Genomic DNA, 17,779 nt, shown 5'->3' with positions numbered 1-17,779 from the left:
GGGGTGGGGGGGGGTGGGGGGGGGTGGGGGGGAGTGGCACCCCTTAGATTGAAAAAGAAACTATATTATAGTAACATTACAGAATTGACCTGAAACGCCCCCATTAGCCATACTCTTGGCTAAAGGGGGGCACGGGTGGCCCAGTCGTCTAAGGCGCCGCGATTCGCTGTGCAGAGTTGCGTCCCTTGGGCACACCAGAAACCTATGCTTGTGGGTTCGAATCCCGGTTCGCCCCAATTATGTTTCTAGGTTTGTCAGCACCATATTTGTGCTCGTGGGTTTCGCCGAAGTGGTAAACGTCTTAGACCTGCATCACTTCGGGCTTTCCTCCCACATTTATCTGACACGCCGTGATATAACTGGAATACTGTTAAAAGCTACTACTCTTGGCTAACTTTGAATCCATACCGGGATTATAAATACAAAACAGGTCTGCGTCCACAACTAACAAAACGCGTATATTCTGTACCCGGCTGGTAGTATTACCCAATCAGCTCGCAGGCCTAGCGGGTGTAAGAGGCCCAAGTCAATCCCCTCAAAAATATTACAGACATTATTTGTATTCTTCAAAACAAATGGGGGAGTCATTTGAGCCGGGGGAGTTATATGAGCCTACGACGGGGGAGTCGTCAATCTCATTAAAATCAGAACTTAGTTCTCGCAACTGCTAAACAAAGATCTGAGGACATCCCATTACGGGTAACGTCAGGCGACCTTGCACGAACTTTGACCGACGAATGGAATGACTGACAAGAAGTTGACATTAGCCAATCAGAAGGCAGCTTTCTCGTGCTTTACGGCACTAATTTCAAATTGGCGACTACGTCTCGAAACATATGTTCACAAATTCTCGATTAAAAATTTGAAACCTGAACAAAAGAGCATTCTGGAATGGCTAAAAGGTGGTCTAGATTGTGTGGATTCAGTCGTTAAGCCCGTAACGATCGCTCGGAATACCCCGTGTTAGTTTTCGAGGTTGCATTATTAGAAATCACATTCCGACTGTCACTCTCATGATCTGGTAAGCAACGCTCTGATTGGTCGGATGAGAGGTCGTTCTGACGTGACCCCCAATGGGATGTCCTCAGATCTTTGTTTAGCGGTAGCGAGAACTAAGATCTGATTTTAATGAGATTGGAGGAGTCGTTTGGGCCCTGGGGAGTCATCTGAGCCTCCTACACCGGCTCAAGAGTGTTTTAGCCTAGGCCCAGATAACAGGATGTTAGGATCATAAAAGTCGGTGAAGACCATGTTCCCTTCAACAAACACAGGTCAGGCATATTTTGATAAATGAAACAACCAAATGTCTACTTCGCTTGCAGAAATCGCTCCACGCAGATTGCAATACACCATGTCAATATGTCCCCCGTGTACAATTGTGATTAATACATTGTATATTGACATGGTCCCAGCTTGCAAACACGAATTCTAAAAGCTTATGCATTTTTTTCATCTGAGGCAACAGCTTCATTTTGCGAACAATAGTGTCATCGCCGATCCTTTAGTGTATGTTTTTACCGCTCTGGTTAATGTTTACGCCAAATGGAATTTGTTTAGTAGTTTAGAAATTGGTGAAACACTAGCATTTATGTCGCTACGGTTTGTTACTGTTGAGTATTGATTACAACATCTGGTGTTATATAACACCCAATAATGTTTGTATACATGCCTGCAGTGTCTGGGTTCTCTTAACAATGGATATTGGAAATTGACCTTTATGTTTACCGTTACACTTGCCCATGTAGCAGTCGTATACACGTAAAATAGATAAATGATGTGTACAGTCATGTGTGGAATACAATATACAATACAATTGAATACAATATTGAAATAAAAGAACATTTTCATAAGGCGAGACATTTCAAAACAATATACAATATAAGGTGTTGAAGATCTTCTTTGGTTGACAGCAAAATACAGTTTTTACACGTGCACATATCGTAGCTACATAATACATTTTACATATTTCGTATTTTTTTGGTTATCTTTAAATACCCACATCGAAAATCAATCAGCATGCACTACAGGACACACTAATCACTTCATGAGGAAATGTTTGTATTTGGATGGTTTTGCTTGAAACATGAATACTTTCGACAGACGACACTTGAAACTGTAAGATTGTGTTGAAAATAAGAGAAACGGGGAAACTACAGGCGATACCAGGTAATGGGAAAATACGACCTGAATGTAAGTGTGGTGATTTTACACGCATATGTTATGTAAAGAGCATGCGTAGTTCAATTATAATATCACCCATGAAGACCCTGGGTAGAATAGGTCTTCAGCAACCCATGATTGCCGTAAAAAGCTACTATGCTGGTCGTAAGAGGCGACTAACGGGATCGGGTGGTCAGGCTCTCTAACTTGGTTGATGCATGTCATCGATCCCAATTGCGTGGATCGATGCACATATTGTCAATCACTGGATTGTCTGGTCCAGACTCGATTATTTAAAGACCGCCGTCATATAGCTGGAATATTGCTGAGTGCGGCGTTCAACAACAAACAAACAAACAAACAAGGCAAATGGTCTCTCGCTTACAAACAGTAGTTCTACAATTTAAAGTTGCTTGTTTGTTACTCAACACCACACTCAGCAATATTCAGCTGTATGAAAGCTGACTGTAGATTATCGAGTATGGACCAGACAATCTGTGATTGACATTGTGAGAAACGTTCTGGTACGATGACACTCATTCAAGTCAGCAAGCCTGTCTACGTAGAACATTTTACACACTGTATACGTAGACCATTTTAAATAGTGTAAACGTCGAGAATTTGAGATGCTGTATACGTCGAACATTTTACATACTTTATACGTCGAGCATTGTATATACTGTGTACGTCGAGCATTTTACATTCTGCATACGTCGAGCATTTTACATACTTTATACACCGAGCATTGTATATACTATATACGTCGAGCAGTTTACATACTGCATATCTCGAGCATTGTACATAATGTAAACGTCGAGATTTTTATATGCTGTATACGTCGAGCATTTTACATACTGTGTACATCGAACATTTTACATACTTTATACGTCAAGCATTGTATATACTGTATACGTCGAGCCTTTTACATATTGTATACTCGATTATTTAAAATACTGTATACGATGGTTATTGTACATACAGTATAGGTCAATCATTCTATGTACTGGATACGTCGAGCTTTTTAGATACTGTTGTATACGTCGATTATTTAACATACTGTATACGATGAGCATTGTACATACAGTATAGGTCAATCATTCTATGTACTGTATACGTCGAGCTTTTTAGATACTGTTGTATACGTCGATTATTTAACATACTGTATACGATGAGCATTGTACATACAGTATAGGTCAATCATTCTATGTACTGTATACGTCGAGCTTTTTAGATACTGTATACTTCGAGTATGTTACATACTGTATACATTGAGCATATTAAAACGAGTGATGACATTTTGTGCTCTGGGAGAAGTACTTACTCTCTACCTCGTCATGTATTAGTACCTTCCATACGGGGCTCTGCATTGCTTCGGAATCACATCAATACTCACCTGTCAATGTTTAATGTGACGGGACTTAAAGCTTCATGCATATACAGATATATACGCCTGCAAACATGTTAAGCATGCCTCCCGTATTTGCATATATCTCAAAACTCCATGTATATTTTGGAAACATCTACACATAACTGACCTCATGTTGATGTCTGATATACCACGATACATAAGTAATGCCATTGGAAGAACATGGTATACTACGGTTATAACTAACTCAATTGGAGTACTATTTTTAGTTCGTTATAACCGTAGTTCCTTATAAGCATATATACAGCATAACTACAGCAAATAGTCGGGACAAAAAGTGAGTTCGTTATATCCGTCAGTTCGTTATAAGCATGTTCGTTATAATCGCAGTTTACAATAAATACATGTTACCCCACATAGACTGGGTAATATCATACAAAATAGACCAGTGAAGATTCCGGGGTAGAATAGGTCTTCAGCAACCCATGCTTGTCGTCAAAGGCGACAAACGGGAAATGGTCGTCAGGCTCGCTGATTTGGTTGATGCGTGTCATCGATCCCAACTGCGTTTGGAGGATCGTGGATCGATGCTCATGATATTATTCACCGGATTGTCTGGTCCAGACTTGATTGTTTACAGGCGGCCGTCATATAGCTGAAATATTGCAGAGCGCGGCGTTAAACAACAAACCAATCATACAAAATAGCCTTTAAGTACTAGTCACTCGGTATATGTGTATCAGCAAAGGTATGTAAACAATGACAAATGTTTTTCACCAGACGATAGAATAAAACATGATATGAGATATCAACCTTATGTACAGCCTCTTTAAGATGATGGTAAAATGTACAAGCTACAAAAATATATACCCGTGTTTGAATAATGATGACTCCCTCAAAAAAACCGTCCTCGGCAATGTTGGACAAGTCCTTTTTATGCACAGGTAGGAATTTCCAGCATAGTCTCACAATGTCCACGTCGATTATCTCACCTTTTCTCCATATATCGACTATCGCATCTCTCCGTCGTTTCAATTCGATCGCTCGGCCTATACGTTTATCTGCGTAGCCCAGCTACGTCAATTGGGAACACAGAGCTCCAGATAAGCTTTTGGTGTTGTGGGTATTTTACCCATATATTTTAAAATCATTGGGTATCAGTAATTCTACCTGCGTATTCAAATTTCTGTTACCCACTAGTTTTTACACATGTGGGTATTTAAGTTAAATATTTAAAAACACTATTCATCTAGTCCCTGCAAACTGGTGTCGTGTGGGTTCGAGAGCTTTATAGGACTCAAAAATACCACGATACTTCCACAAGAAAGTGTGATGGCAAATGATCATGATGTAACTGTCATCGTGGAGTTTGGCAAGGTTGACGGAATGCCCCTTTATAATTTCAAAATAAGTTGCTGATTTGCTAATCGAATACGCAGGGTTACTTCACAATATTTTGATGATACACACAAGTTTTATTTTTGTAGCGTATCTGTAATGTTCGTTGCGTATTTGATACGCTTGGATTATATTTTACTGTGTATTTCTGCATTTCTGATGCGTATTTCACGCAGATACGCAGCTTATCTGGAGCTCTGGGAACAACTACTTGACATTCCCCTTTCAAAAATAACCTCGTCCATTATACGACGTCATGAAGTCCAGAGCGCATGTTCGAATCTCCACAGCAATGACGCCATGATAGAACAATGTTTTATCTTTGCGATTTATGGTGTAGCTGTCTTATATTAAAAGCTACGTGGTACTATGTCGCTGTAAAGGTGGTTTTTTATTATTATTTAGAGTTACATCCATACTGATTGCGGCGCCTTAGACACATCTGGAAACATCAAACACTTTTTGAATCTATTTGTAATGTACAATTATATTTGCTACAGATGTTTGTCAAATGCACGTGATCCAGCAAAACTGTACAGAAATTGTTAAAATACTATTTCACCTAAATTCCATACTAACTCACAAAGCTAACGCTGTAATACTAACTCGCAGAGGTTTTACACTTACTCACTGTACTATACAGTAAACTACGGTTATAACGAACTCAAAGGGACTACTAATTTTAGTTCGTTATAACCGAAGTTCGTTATAAGTACATATACAGCATGACTACAGCAAGTAGGCGGGACCAGAAAGTAAGTTCGTTATATCCGTCAGTTCGTTAAAAGCGTGTTCGTTATAACCGTAGTTTACTGTAACTGCTTTTGCTGGTGTCGTTACTACTAATCATATAACCAGCGTTCACCGCCTCAGTGGTGTAGTGGTTAGAGTGTCTGACCGGAGAGTAGAAAGTAGGTGGTTCGATCTCCAGGTCGCAATCACAAAAAGACGTTAGAAGGTGGTACTTGTTGCGGGGATATAACAAGGACTGGCCGGCTCGGAGTCACTATATTGTGTCTGAGTGGTGTATCCGTGCGTGAAATGCGGCATGGTATCTCAATGGGCTGGCATTTTGTGCACGGCGCTATAGATATGCTATAATCTTGAACGCGACGTTAAACGTTTCACCTCACCTCACTAATCATGCAACCATTAGATATTTGTGTCAGTAGATGGTGTTCATATTGAATCATATTTTTTCAAACTTGCCTGTAGTAATAATACAGTAGTATTTGTCACCTTTATATCATACACCTTATGAATCCTCCAACCATATGACCCCGAGTGCTGATGAGGGAGTCTTGAGGTCCAGAGGCAGATCCAGGATTTTGAAAATGGAGGGAGTCACATAATACCCAAGTACTTGGTCGAGGAGTGCACAGTTAACATGCAAGGTGTCTCCCCTCTGGATCCGGATCCGCCAGTGGGTTTATATGGAGTCTCATATGAAAATGACATGCAGTAACCTTTTTATCATGTACAAAAAAACAAATGAGGCGTGTATGGACTCTCCACGGCCAATGAAACTCGTAGCCGTGATGATTGAGTCAGTTTCGACCACAGAAGATCAAGGTGGAAACAGGAAGGACGGACAGCCATTGTACTAACCGCTGATAATACTAATGTATTGTGTAGGTCCACCAGTTTTTCTTCTCCGGGGCTTTATTCGGTTCAACCTTTTCTCTCCTTGCAATCATGTATTCTTATTCTGCTACGAATAATCTAATGTAATATGTTTTAAAACAAAACCCAAAACGCATAACTATGGGCAGCCCTTCGGTCCAAAAACAAAATAAATACAAAAGTAGGCAATGGTAGTTAAATGTAACGAATAAAGGTCATTATTTACATTCGAATCATGAACTCAAACTACAAAACAATACCAATCGCAAACAAAATACTTCAAATGTAAAAAAGTACAATGTGCACTAAATTGCTGAAGGACAACGTTGACAATAAAAAACGCTAAATGGCGCTGCGATTTGTAAAACATTCCGAGTTTAATCGGCTTTTTCATTCTTTGTTCGTTACATTTGACTGCCATTGTGCACTTTTGTCCTTTATTTCAACTTTGTTTTGTTTTTACCGAATGGCTGCCAATACATATTAAAGAACTTCGACAATCTCATTAAAATCAGCTTTCCTCCCGCATTAAGCTGACACGCTGTGATATAACTGCAATACTGTTAAAAGCGGCGTTAAACACAACTCATTCACTCATTAAAATCAGATCATAGTTCTCGCTACCGTTAAACAAAGATCTGAGGACGTCCCATATACAGGTAACGTCAGACCGACCTTGCACAAATTTTGACCGACCAATGGAATGACTGACAAGAAGTCGACATTAGCCAATCAGAAGGCAGCTTTCTCGTGCTTTACGGCACTTATTTCAAATTGGCGACTACCCTTCGAAACAAATTATCGATTAAAAATGAAAACGTGAACAAAAGAACATTCTGGAATCGCTAATAGATGTTCTAGATTATATGGATTCAGTCGTTAAGCCCGTAACTATCGTTCGGAATACCCCGTGTTAAAGTTTTCAAAGTTGCATGATTAGAAATCACATTCCGGCTGTCACTTTCATGATCTGGTAAGCGACGCTCTGATTGGTTGGATGAAAGGTCGTTCTGACGTGACCCCCAATGGGATAATTTCCACATACGTGTACGCCTGGTGTCATCACCGTAACGTTTACAATCTTGTTTGTTGGTTCTCAAAATTGTCAACGGTATTATATTTCCTCTCAAAATAAAGCGAATATCCCCATGGGGCCGACCATTTGATATTTTTGAGTGGATTAATTGAGGTGTCTGAGATTTTATTCAAGAAATAAATTGTCCCTGAAAATGCTTGAAAACAATCATGCTTCAGACCTGCACAATCATGACCTGCCACAAAAAACTAGTTATCATACAAAATCTCGGGACCCATACTACCCACCCCAGAATAGCAAATGGCCGGCCCCTAATGCTTAGCGTTCTGTTGCTTCACTCAAGGTACTCGGCGTCTATAGTAACCTGCTCAGTGGGCAATGTATCTAATCCACGAACAGTAACATTGCGCATTCAAAAGAGGAATACAACACTGACCGTCTTCTATCCTTCCAGAGAGAAGGTCCAGTTCACTATATGTTTCCCCGCAGTGCACTCAAATTATAAGAACAGAGAAGAACTTGTACAGGCAATCTCCATGAACAGAATCCTAGGAGCTGAACGGTTTGTTCTATACAACCACTCCATGTCGTCCACTTTACATGGGGTCATCAACGTCTTTGTCCAGAACCAAGCCCTTGAGGTGGTTCAATGGAAACTCCCAGTATCCGAAATCCATTATGTGGCTCAGCTCGCTGCCGTCCACGACTGTTTCTACAAAAACAGATACACATCTAAATACATCATCTTCCAAGATCTGGATGAATTTATTATCCCAAAGCAGTTCCTGGGGTGGGACCAGATGATGAGCAAATTGGAAAGGGACTACCCTTTGGCCGGCACGTTCATATTTAGACACACCTTCTTTCCCAGATATTGGCCTGACACGTTCTTGAACACTTCTGATGACAAAGACATACAGGACCATAAACTATATCTACTGACAAAGATCTCGCGACATGCTCGAATCATGGGATGGAACGAGAGGTCAAAGTTTATAGTTGTGCCAAGCAGGGTACGGATTATTGGGATACACCATGTTCCGGGACATAGGACTGGGTTCAGAGATGTGCTAGTTAACCAGTCTATAGGCCTTCTTCATCATTATCGGGTAAGCGCACCAGACACTGCGCATCGAGTTAACGACATGTCCGTGAGACGGTTTACTAGTCAGTTAGTGGCTATGACAGGCTCTGTGTGGAACTGTACAGGAATGACATAGCTACATGGAGCTTCATAGACGTAACGAGTGTGCCTAAATCCCGGCTATATGAAACTGGGACATATTAGTGGTTGACGTAATAAAGACATCCCGTGAGTGAGTTAGAGAGTAGCGCCTAATGTATCATAAGGGTTTAATGTAGCCAATAGTTAATGAGGCTTTGATACAACCGGGTCCTGGTTTTTGCGTGATATTGCTAAAATATTTTTAAATTTTTGCAATCAATATTTTTCTACCCTATATGCTAGTGTCTGTTTTCGGTTTTATTAGTGAGGTGAGGTGAAATTGGGTTTAACGTCGCGTCCAAGATTATTGCACTTATATAGCGACGTGCATGCACGTGTATGTGTGTGTGTGGCTGCTTGTACTAGTCCGGACTGATGCCGATTTATAGTGCTAGCTCACTGAGATACCATGCCGCAGTTTTAACACGAATACCCCACTCAGACACAGTATACTGACTCCGAGCCGACCAGTCCGTGTTTTAGCCCCTTCATGCCGAGCGCCAGACAGGGTAACAACAAGTACAATCTTTTAACGTCTTTTTGTATGACGCGGCCCGGGATCGAACCCTGGACCTTCCGCTCTCCGGGCGGACGCTCTACCACAAGACCACGGAGGCGGTCTGGTTTTATTAGTAGTTCATGCTGCATACAGTCCGCGTTTATTAAGGACTCATGCCATTGGTTGTTGGGGTTGTTTGTTTAACGCTGCACTTAGCAATATTCAAGCTACATGACGGCGGTCTGTAAATAATCTAGTCTAGACCAGAGAATCCAGTGATTTATAACATGAGCATCGATCCATACAATTGGGATACGATGACATGCATCAACCAAGTCAGTGAGCCTGTCCACCCGATCCTGTTTGTCGCCTCTTACGACAAGCACAGTCACCTTTTACGGCAAGCATGGGTTGCTGAAAACCTATTCTAACCCGGATCTTCACGGGTCGGTTGTTGTGTGTATTATCTGATAAATGTATAACCTTGTTTGTGAGTTGCGAGTTACCTTTGTAAACACATAGCTTTGGGCATTTATGTTTGAAGTATTGACATATTTTGTCATTCTGTTTTGATCGCTTTTTTCATACTTTTATGTGTTAGCGAACAGCTCAATGTGTTACCCTGAGGACACCTATTTGATTTGTTTTTAGTTCAACTTATAATATCCTTTACTTTTTAACCCTAAACATTCCAATAAAACCTCAACCAGAACCATGTTCTAGCCAGCCAGCTCTTCTTTAACTAGGGGGCGGTCGGGTAGCCTAGCGGTTAAAGCGTTGGCTCGTCACGCCGAAGACCCGGGTTCGATTCCCGACATGGGTATAATGTGTGAAGCCCATTTCTGGTGTCCCGCGCCGTGATATTGCTGGAATATTGCTAAAAGCGGCGTAAAACTATACTCACTCACTCTTTAACTGGTCTCTTCGCCTTTAAGAACAACTGCACTATGAACGCACATGGCTCCATCCCAGGTGTATGGCACATTCTGGAGAAGGAGTTGCTTCTACTTTTCTTACATGCCTTCGTGTTTAGTGGTACATTTCTTGTGCAGAGTTCCTGGAAAAAAATTGTAAAGAAAACCACTTTTCTTGTACTCTTCTATGGAGGGATAAGAATCACAAGATAGATAATCTCGGCAAACGTATCAGCCAATGGAAACAGTTGTCCGCGCTGCACCGGTAGCTTTAGGCCACGCCCCCAAATAGGTTTGTTTTGGATGCCGATTACGAGGCGTGCGAGTTCAGTACTTTCACTTGGACATTTAAATACTTTCTACGAATATTATAATTTTCTCTCTCTCTCTCGGAAATTGACTGAATGTATCTTGGAAAATTGATATTTGCAACAAAATCGCAATTATTTTTGTCGCTTTACTTGCCCTTTAAGAACAACCCCATAAAGTCAGTCCAATAGACCGTGTGTCGTAAAACATTTACATCAAATACGGAAGGTGAAAATAGCCGACACAAAAAAAGGTGACGAGTCTGCTTTCCCAATGAACCTGCAGATGGAGCCACGTGTTAGTCAGCATTGATAACTTAGATGTGTCAGACGGATACTGGGGGAAATTCACAGATTGCTCCAGACTGTCGCTGTCAGCCTACGCACGGATCGAGTCGTCAGTGTTTGCGTCATTTCAAGAATACAGTCTCGTGAAAAACGTATGAACGTCAAAATGTGTCGCTCATACGCTGATGAACATATATTTCGCGGTCATGTGACCGTCCTCTCGTCCAATGGAAAAACCGTTTATCGTGAAATCTTTACCATATTTACCATGTTATTACATTTTGAATCCAAATGAATGAACTAGAGGTCGAAAGCACCGCGGGAATAGAGTCGAAAATTTCTGAAACTTAAGTCCAAAGCTGTTATAATGGAATTAAATATGTCAATGGCGACAAATATAGGCGAACGGGGTTAACCGTTGCTGCGAGAGAGTCGGCTGCTTTCGGCCCTCATGGCAAGGCAACAGCTGTCATGTTTGGAGTGAGTGAGTGAGTTGGGTTTTGACAGTATTCCAGTTATATCACGGCGTGTCAGCTTAATGTTGGAGGAAAGCCTGAAGTGATACAGGTCTGAGACGTCAATCTCAATCTCAATCTCAATCTCAACTCCTACTGGGATCAAGGCTACAATACGATCAAGGCTACAATACGATCGCCTTTCATCAATGTGAGGTATCTATACACCGCTTGATTCCCATCATGATACATGATATATGTAACACCTGGTACGGATACCTATCTTTATTACTTGCCCGAGAGGAGATCACCCCGTTCGTCACCACTCGCCCCTACCTGCAAGAAGACTCGTCCCCCTATCGATGAATGTTATGTGCGAACACACTCCGGCGCAGTGGTGACTCAGCATAACACCACTGACAGGCTAATTTGCATATCACGTGACCGGACTTTTCTCTTGTTTGTAAACAAACGCGCTTTTTCAGAAATCAGTATAGAACGGACTGACGCAAGTATTTGGGACGCTTTACATGTTGTTTTGCATAATTATATAGATACGAGGGGTGTTCATTAAAGATTTCCCCTAAACCACTTAGGTTTATCATATTTGGTTGAAATTTCACATGTGTAATGATACATGTATCTATGGGTTATGTCTGAATTTGCAGCACCGAACTATCAATCGTACCACTTTTACAGGTGTTATGATCGAGTAGGGTGTGACAATGGAGCCAGTAGAATACCAAGCAGTGATTAGGTTTTTATATTTGAAAGGTCGCACACCAAACGAAACTTTCGATGAAATGAAAGCAACTTATGGGGAAGATGCCCCATCATATGACGTTGTTAAACACTGGCATCGCCAGTTCAAGTGTGGTCAGACATCTGTGGAAACAGCTGCCATTCCTGGCCGCCCCCATTCAGCCATTGATGAGGACACTATCCATCAAGTGGAGACCGCCATTTTGGCAGACCGACGTATAACTGTTCGCCAGTTAGCACAATATGTCAAGATTAGTGTAGGGTCTGTGAAAAGAATTATCCCTGACAATTTGAACATGCATAAGGTGTCTGCACGATGGATTCCCAGGTTGCTCACACCTTTCCAAAAGCAGGAACGAGTCAATTGCTCAAAGGATCTTTTGGAAATGTGCCAAAAAAACCATACCTATCACACAGGATAAAACATGGGTCCATCACTATGATCCTGCGACTAAAGTTCAGTCGATGCAATGGAAGCATGTGGAGTCACCACCCCCCAAGAAGGCACGAGTCCAACCCTCTGCAGGCAAGGTCATGCTCACGGTGTTTTGGGATCAGCACGGAGTAGTGATGATGGATTTCTTGGCAAAGTGTACCACAATAGCAGGAGCTTATTATGCTTCACTGCTGCGGAAATTGCGGGACGCTATCAAGCTTAAGAGGCGTGGCATACTTACCAAGGGTGTCCGTCTCCGGCAAGACAATGCTCCAGTACACAACTCTCATGTTGCCCAGACAGAAGCGCGGTCCTGTGGCTATGAAATCCTTCCACATCCTCCTTACTCTCCTGACCTTGCACCATCTGACTTCCACCTCTTTCCAACCATGAAGTCATTTTTGAAGGGAAAACGTTTCACAGATGATGAAACACTGATTTCTGAAGTCAAGTCCTGGTTTGAGACACAAAATGAGGGCTTTTACAAGTGAGGTCTCCATAGTTGCATAAAACGATGGGAGAAGTGTGTAACTCTTGGTGGTTCCTATGTGGAGAAAGACTAATACCTATACCAAGTTTCATTCCACTAGGTCCATCGGAAGTGGGTCAGGGGAAATCTTTAATGAACACCCCTCGTATGCTACTACAACCGCGACAGTGAGTTGCATGACAAAATACGAATGGAGATCACCCGTTTTAATAAACATACAGCCATAATTGTATTTTCGCTGTGTTCATTGAAATTCCTGCATTCTGACTAGCTGAGTTGGTCACGTGTTATTGCATTCATTTCCTAATACGCGGATTCATACAGTTTGCACAACGGTTTTTTTATTCATACCTCAATGAACCGAAAAATACACAATCAATCCTCAAGCGTTCAATAACAGTGAACAGGTCGAACAGTGAATTCATATGCTAGATAGTTACAGCTGGTACCTGGCTGCAAAAACACGTTCGCTAGTCAAATACCAGAACACTCGTTTCATAAAATTGGTTTTACACGGGAGCTCGTTTAGCATTCTATATTTATCATATAATGGGTAGGTTTCTCGGCAGGATAAGGCCAACGGATAAAAACGATATCCGTTGGGGTCATATGCGGATAGAGATGCAAATATCAAAGGTCAAGTAGGGACTACTTTCAGTGTTTATAAACAAACATGGCGTCGCCCTTGTCATTCGGCGATCGAGTCAGAATTAACCATCGGGAATCTGGATAAACATTAGGGATAATTGCTATCATTATCAAAAGAACAGTCTAATATACTGAAAATCAGTGTCTAACTGTGACGTAGCTAAGGCATTTTATAAGTTTTGGCAACTTTGGAGATATAAATTTCGAAACTATTTTGCGAGGGCGCTAGGCCGAGCCAAGCGGGATCAGTAGCCATATCTGTGCTTGTAGACCTCCCCGGCTTGAAACCTTTTCCACAAATTAAAATAGTTGGATTTGGCCGAAATATGTTTGAATTGTTACCTTGTTTCGTTTTGTCGCTGTGTACATCTGCCTGCACTTCTTAACGTTATGACAGGACAGGCCGACTGTCAACAACGTCTGAACGTGGCCGTGGCGTCTCACAGACTAGGGATAGAGTAGCTTCCCTTTGACAAAGGGCAGTTACTCTAGCGGACTGACCGATGGATTACCGCGAAAAGCCAGTAAAAACAATTGATGTTTTGCGTATATTTTGCTTCGCCACTGTATAAGAAACAGATTTCAGTTGGAACTATATTGGCTACTGTCACTGTCCGACTGACACATCACTTACCCTGTGACGTAATAAATATTAATGCACATGAAAACTCGCAATGTTACGGTAATATTTGTGAGAGAGGGAAATTGAATTTCAAGCATAGAATTATAGAATGACATTATATGATAAATAGGTTATCACGCTTGTGCGTTTTGGGATGATAAATATCCTCTATTAGGAAAAAAACACTATGTATTTAGCTCGCCAAAGTTTATTCCCAATGCAGGATATTTACCATCCCCAAACACAACTCTTGAGTTTGACAGGAGCCATTTTATATGTTAATTGATTATCACACTGTGTAATGAAGCACAATTTCTGCACTGAATCATAACAACTGAAGTTACTGTTACTAGCAGCAGCAGCAGCAGCAGGAGCTGTATACAAGTCTATTATGAAAAGAACAGTCAATCAGAAAATGTTTTTCGTCTTAAACATGTTCCATTGGAGAAGTCGATAATGCACAAATGTTGCAATATTATGATAAAGATAACGGCGGGGCTATTAATGCGATATCGTCAGCATACAATAGAATCGATTTCATATGCACATCAAACTAAACGCCACATTTTTAATTATTAATTTTCACTTTTCTCGAGCCATGTCTGCAATCGTTTATTTAATATGTCACCATAAACCTTGCATGGAACATATATCATGGTTCCAAGTGGGTGACAAGCATCTTATCCATTCTTAGGAATGTGTTTAATTTAACCATGTCTCCACACAACGGGTAAAACAGGGTTGGAGAAACATAATTGTAGTATTTTACCTAGAATGTTAATACAGTGCTGATTTTGAAGAACTTCGACGGGTATCTGGTCTATTCCAGTGGCCTTGACCTTTTTCATCCTCATGACAGCCTGTTCCACTTCAAGAGCAGTTATCGGTTGATTTAGTTCACTGATGTCCGTCAAATCATCAGACACACCCGACATCTGTTCTTTAATACTTGAGTAAAATGAATCGCCAAACTCATCACCGTCACTGTTAAGTAAACTATGGTAAGACGTTTTTCAGTGTGACAAACCTGTCTCGGGGTTATTTATTATATTTCCATGTTCCTCATACACTTGTATGGGAATATGTTGTTTCCTATCCTCAGATATGCCAGTATTTGTTTTCGGTGTCTCTGCTTGGGATATCTTCAGAATTTCAACCTTTGCACCATAACCTTTAAGATTCAAGGCTAAATCTTCCCCGACTTTACTCAGTTCCGATTTTACCTTCTGTTCCATTAGTGCAGCCATTTTCTTTTCAATATCGCTGACAAAGTCTCCATCCTACTAGTCAAACTACACTTTACATCTCTAAATTCACTTATCAGTTGAGTGAATAACGCCATAACATCTTGGGCTTCTAAGTCCTGCCCAATCTCATTAAAATCAGATGTTAGTTCTCGCTATCGCTAAACAAAGATCTGAGGACATCCCATTTAGGGTCACGGCAGAACGACCTTTCATCCGACCAATCAAAGCGTCGCTTACCAGATCATGAAAGTGACAGTCGGAATGTGTTTTCTAATCATGCAACCTCGAAAACGTCAAAACAGGGTATTCCGAACGACAGATTCCGTCAAATTATCGTCTGTCTCTCGCTTCCGTTGAATAAACATTTGAACGGAGGAGGTGTTGCACAGTACGTGGGGAGTACTACCATACAATCGCAACTTTATATTAGACACTCCGGAATGCTCGTTTGTTCATTTTTCAAAATTTTAATCGAGAACTGTGCCAACATATTTTTCAAGGTTGTCTGAAATGGAAGTCGCCAGGTTGAAACGAGTGCCGTAAAGCTCGAGAAAGCTGCTTTTTCATTGGCTGATATCGACTTCTTGTTATTCGTTTCAGTGGTCGGTCAAAGTTCGCGAAATGTCTTTCTGACGTAATGGGATGTAATGGGATGTCCTCAGATCTTTGTTTAGCGGAAGCCCCGATCATGGCCATTTTTGCGACCGGGTTCCGTCTCAGCGCAAACGGGCATACCTAAAACAATTGTCAACTTGTTGCGTAATGGTTCACTTACATTCCCCATATATTACATATATTTCAGATGCAATTTAAAGCACATCGGGACATGCGGAATTATGCAGTATGATTGAACATATTTAACTGTGTCTTTGGTATATTTTTAGATGCAAGACATATGTAAAATCAAAAAAATATTTCTGAGGGATTCTTTGACGAAGAACTTGAAATCATACGCACATTCTGATTGGTTTGTCGTATTTTCGCACATAACATTCATCGATAGGGGGACGAGTCTTCTTGCAGGTTACGGAGAGGGGCGAGTGGTGACGAATGCTCAGTATCAGGAAGCTTAACACACTAACCCCAGCTCCGCACCAAATGTCACCTGTTTGATAATATCTGTCCTCGAATTCAGCATACACAAACGAATTCGTAGCCCTAGAAATGAGTATTTTAGTACCTCAAAACGAATGTAATTTCGTAACCCTAAGCAATAAGCAATGGATTTCTTTACGTTATATAAATCAAACAACAAAATGTAAATGTAAAGAGGCGATATTATATATCAACAAGAACAACAACATATGGGGTTTATCTGTTGACCGAAGCTAATCTGTAAGAAAACACTGTTTCAATTGACAATTACTTATGGGCTCCTTGATCCCAGTAGCAGTTGAGATTGAGATTGGAGATGTCTATATACTAATAATACCAGGTGAAGGTATTTTTCTAGGGGAACGAATTCGTTTGGGTTACGATATCCAAAGGATATGTTGAAATCTTATATAAGAAAGTCGCTCTATATTAAACACCCCCAGAGTTGAAATCTCGGAGAATAGACATATGATCAATAAACTGGCAGTTGACTTACATAATGTGGATGTGAAATTTCTTAACATAACGAGAATATTAGAGGAATAGTTAAGAGCATTACGTGTTAGTATATTTGGGATGTTCATTAGTTGTCGGGGGAAGTTGTAAAATTATCTAGAAAACAATGTTTTCTCTGCAACATCTACAGTTACAGTTAAACATCCTCGCACTAGGAAGGTTGGCACCTATAGCTAGGTACTGTTCCATTCAAAGCCCTGTTTATCCAATACATCTCAGTAAGCTATGCATTGTTTGCAAACAAAGAAGATGGTTTTAAGCAGCACTCCGATCACTCCCCTCAACTAGGCCCAAAGCACTCACTCCAGGCTCATAACACTCCCCTCAGCTAGGCCCCAAAACTCACTCCAGGCTCATAACACTCACTCCAGGCTCATTAAACTCCCCTCAACTAGGCCCCAAACATTCACTCCAGGCTCAAATCACTCCCCTCAACTAGGCCCCGAACACTCACTCCAGGCTCATAACACTCACTCCAGGCTCATAACACTCACTCCAGGCTCATAACACTCCCAACAACTAGGCCCAAACCACTCACTCCAGGCTCAAAACACTCCCCTCAACTAGGCCCCAAAACACTCACTCCGGGGTCATATCACTCCCCTCAACTAGGCCAAAAACACTCACTCCAGGCTCATAACACTCCCCTCAACTAGGCCAAAACACTCACTCCAGGCTCATAACACTCCCC

The 17,779-nt window shown here is 41.2% G+C and overlaps 1 protein-coding gene across 1 annotated transcript in view; it reads left to right on the top strand.

Moving 5' to 3' along the window:
• The window catches only part of LOC139479298 (beta-1,4-galactosyltransferase galt-1-like), a 33,954-nt gene that overhangs the window by 1,396 nt on the left and 14,779 nt on the right, over positions 1–17,779 (top strand). The window contains exon 2 of the mRNA XM_071262158.1: positions 7,927–8,596. Coding sequence (XP_071118259.1) covers positions 7,927–8,596 — 670 coding nt within the window. The remainder of the gene's footprint in view (positions 1–7,926; positions 8,597–17,779) is intronic.

This window comes from Haliotis cracherodii, unplaced genomic scaffold (assembly GCF_022045235.1).
Source record: "Haliotis cracherodii isolate W230 unplaced genomic scaffold, xgHalCrac1.p SCAF_4, whole genome shotgun sequence".
In the NCBI taxonomy this organism is placed as follows: Eukaryota; Metazoa; Mollusca; class Gastropoda; order Lepetellida; family Haliotidae; genus Haliotis; species Haliotis cracherodii.
This window is presented reverse-complemented; position numbering and strand designations above follow the sequence as displayed.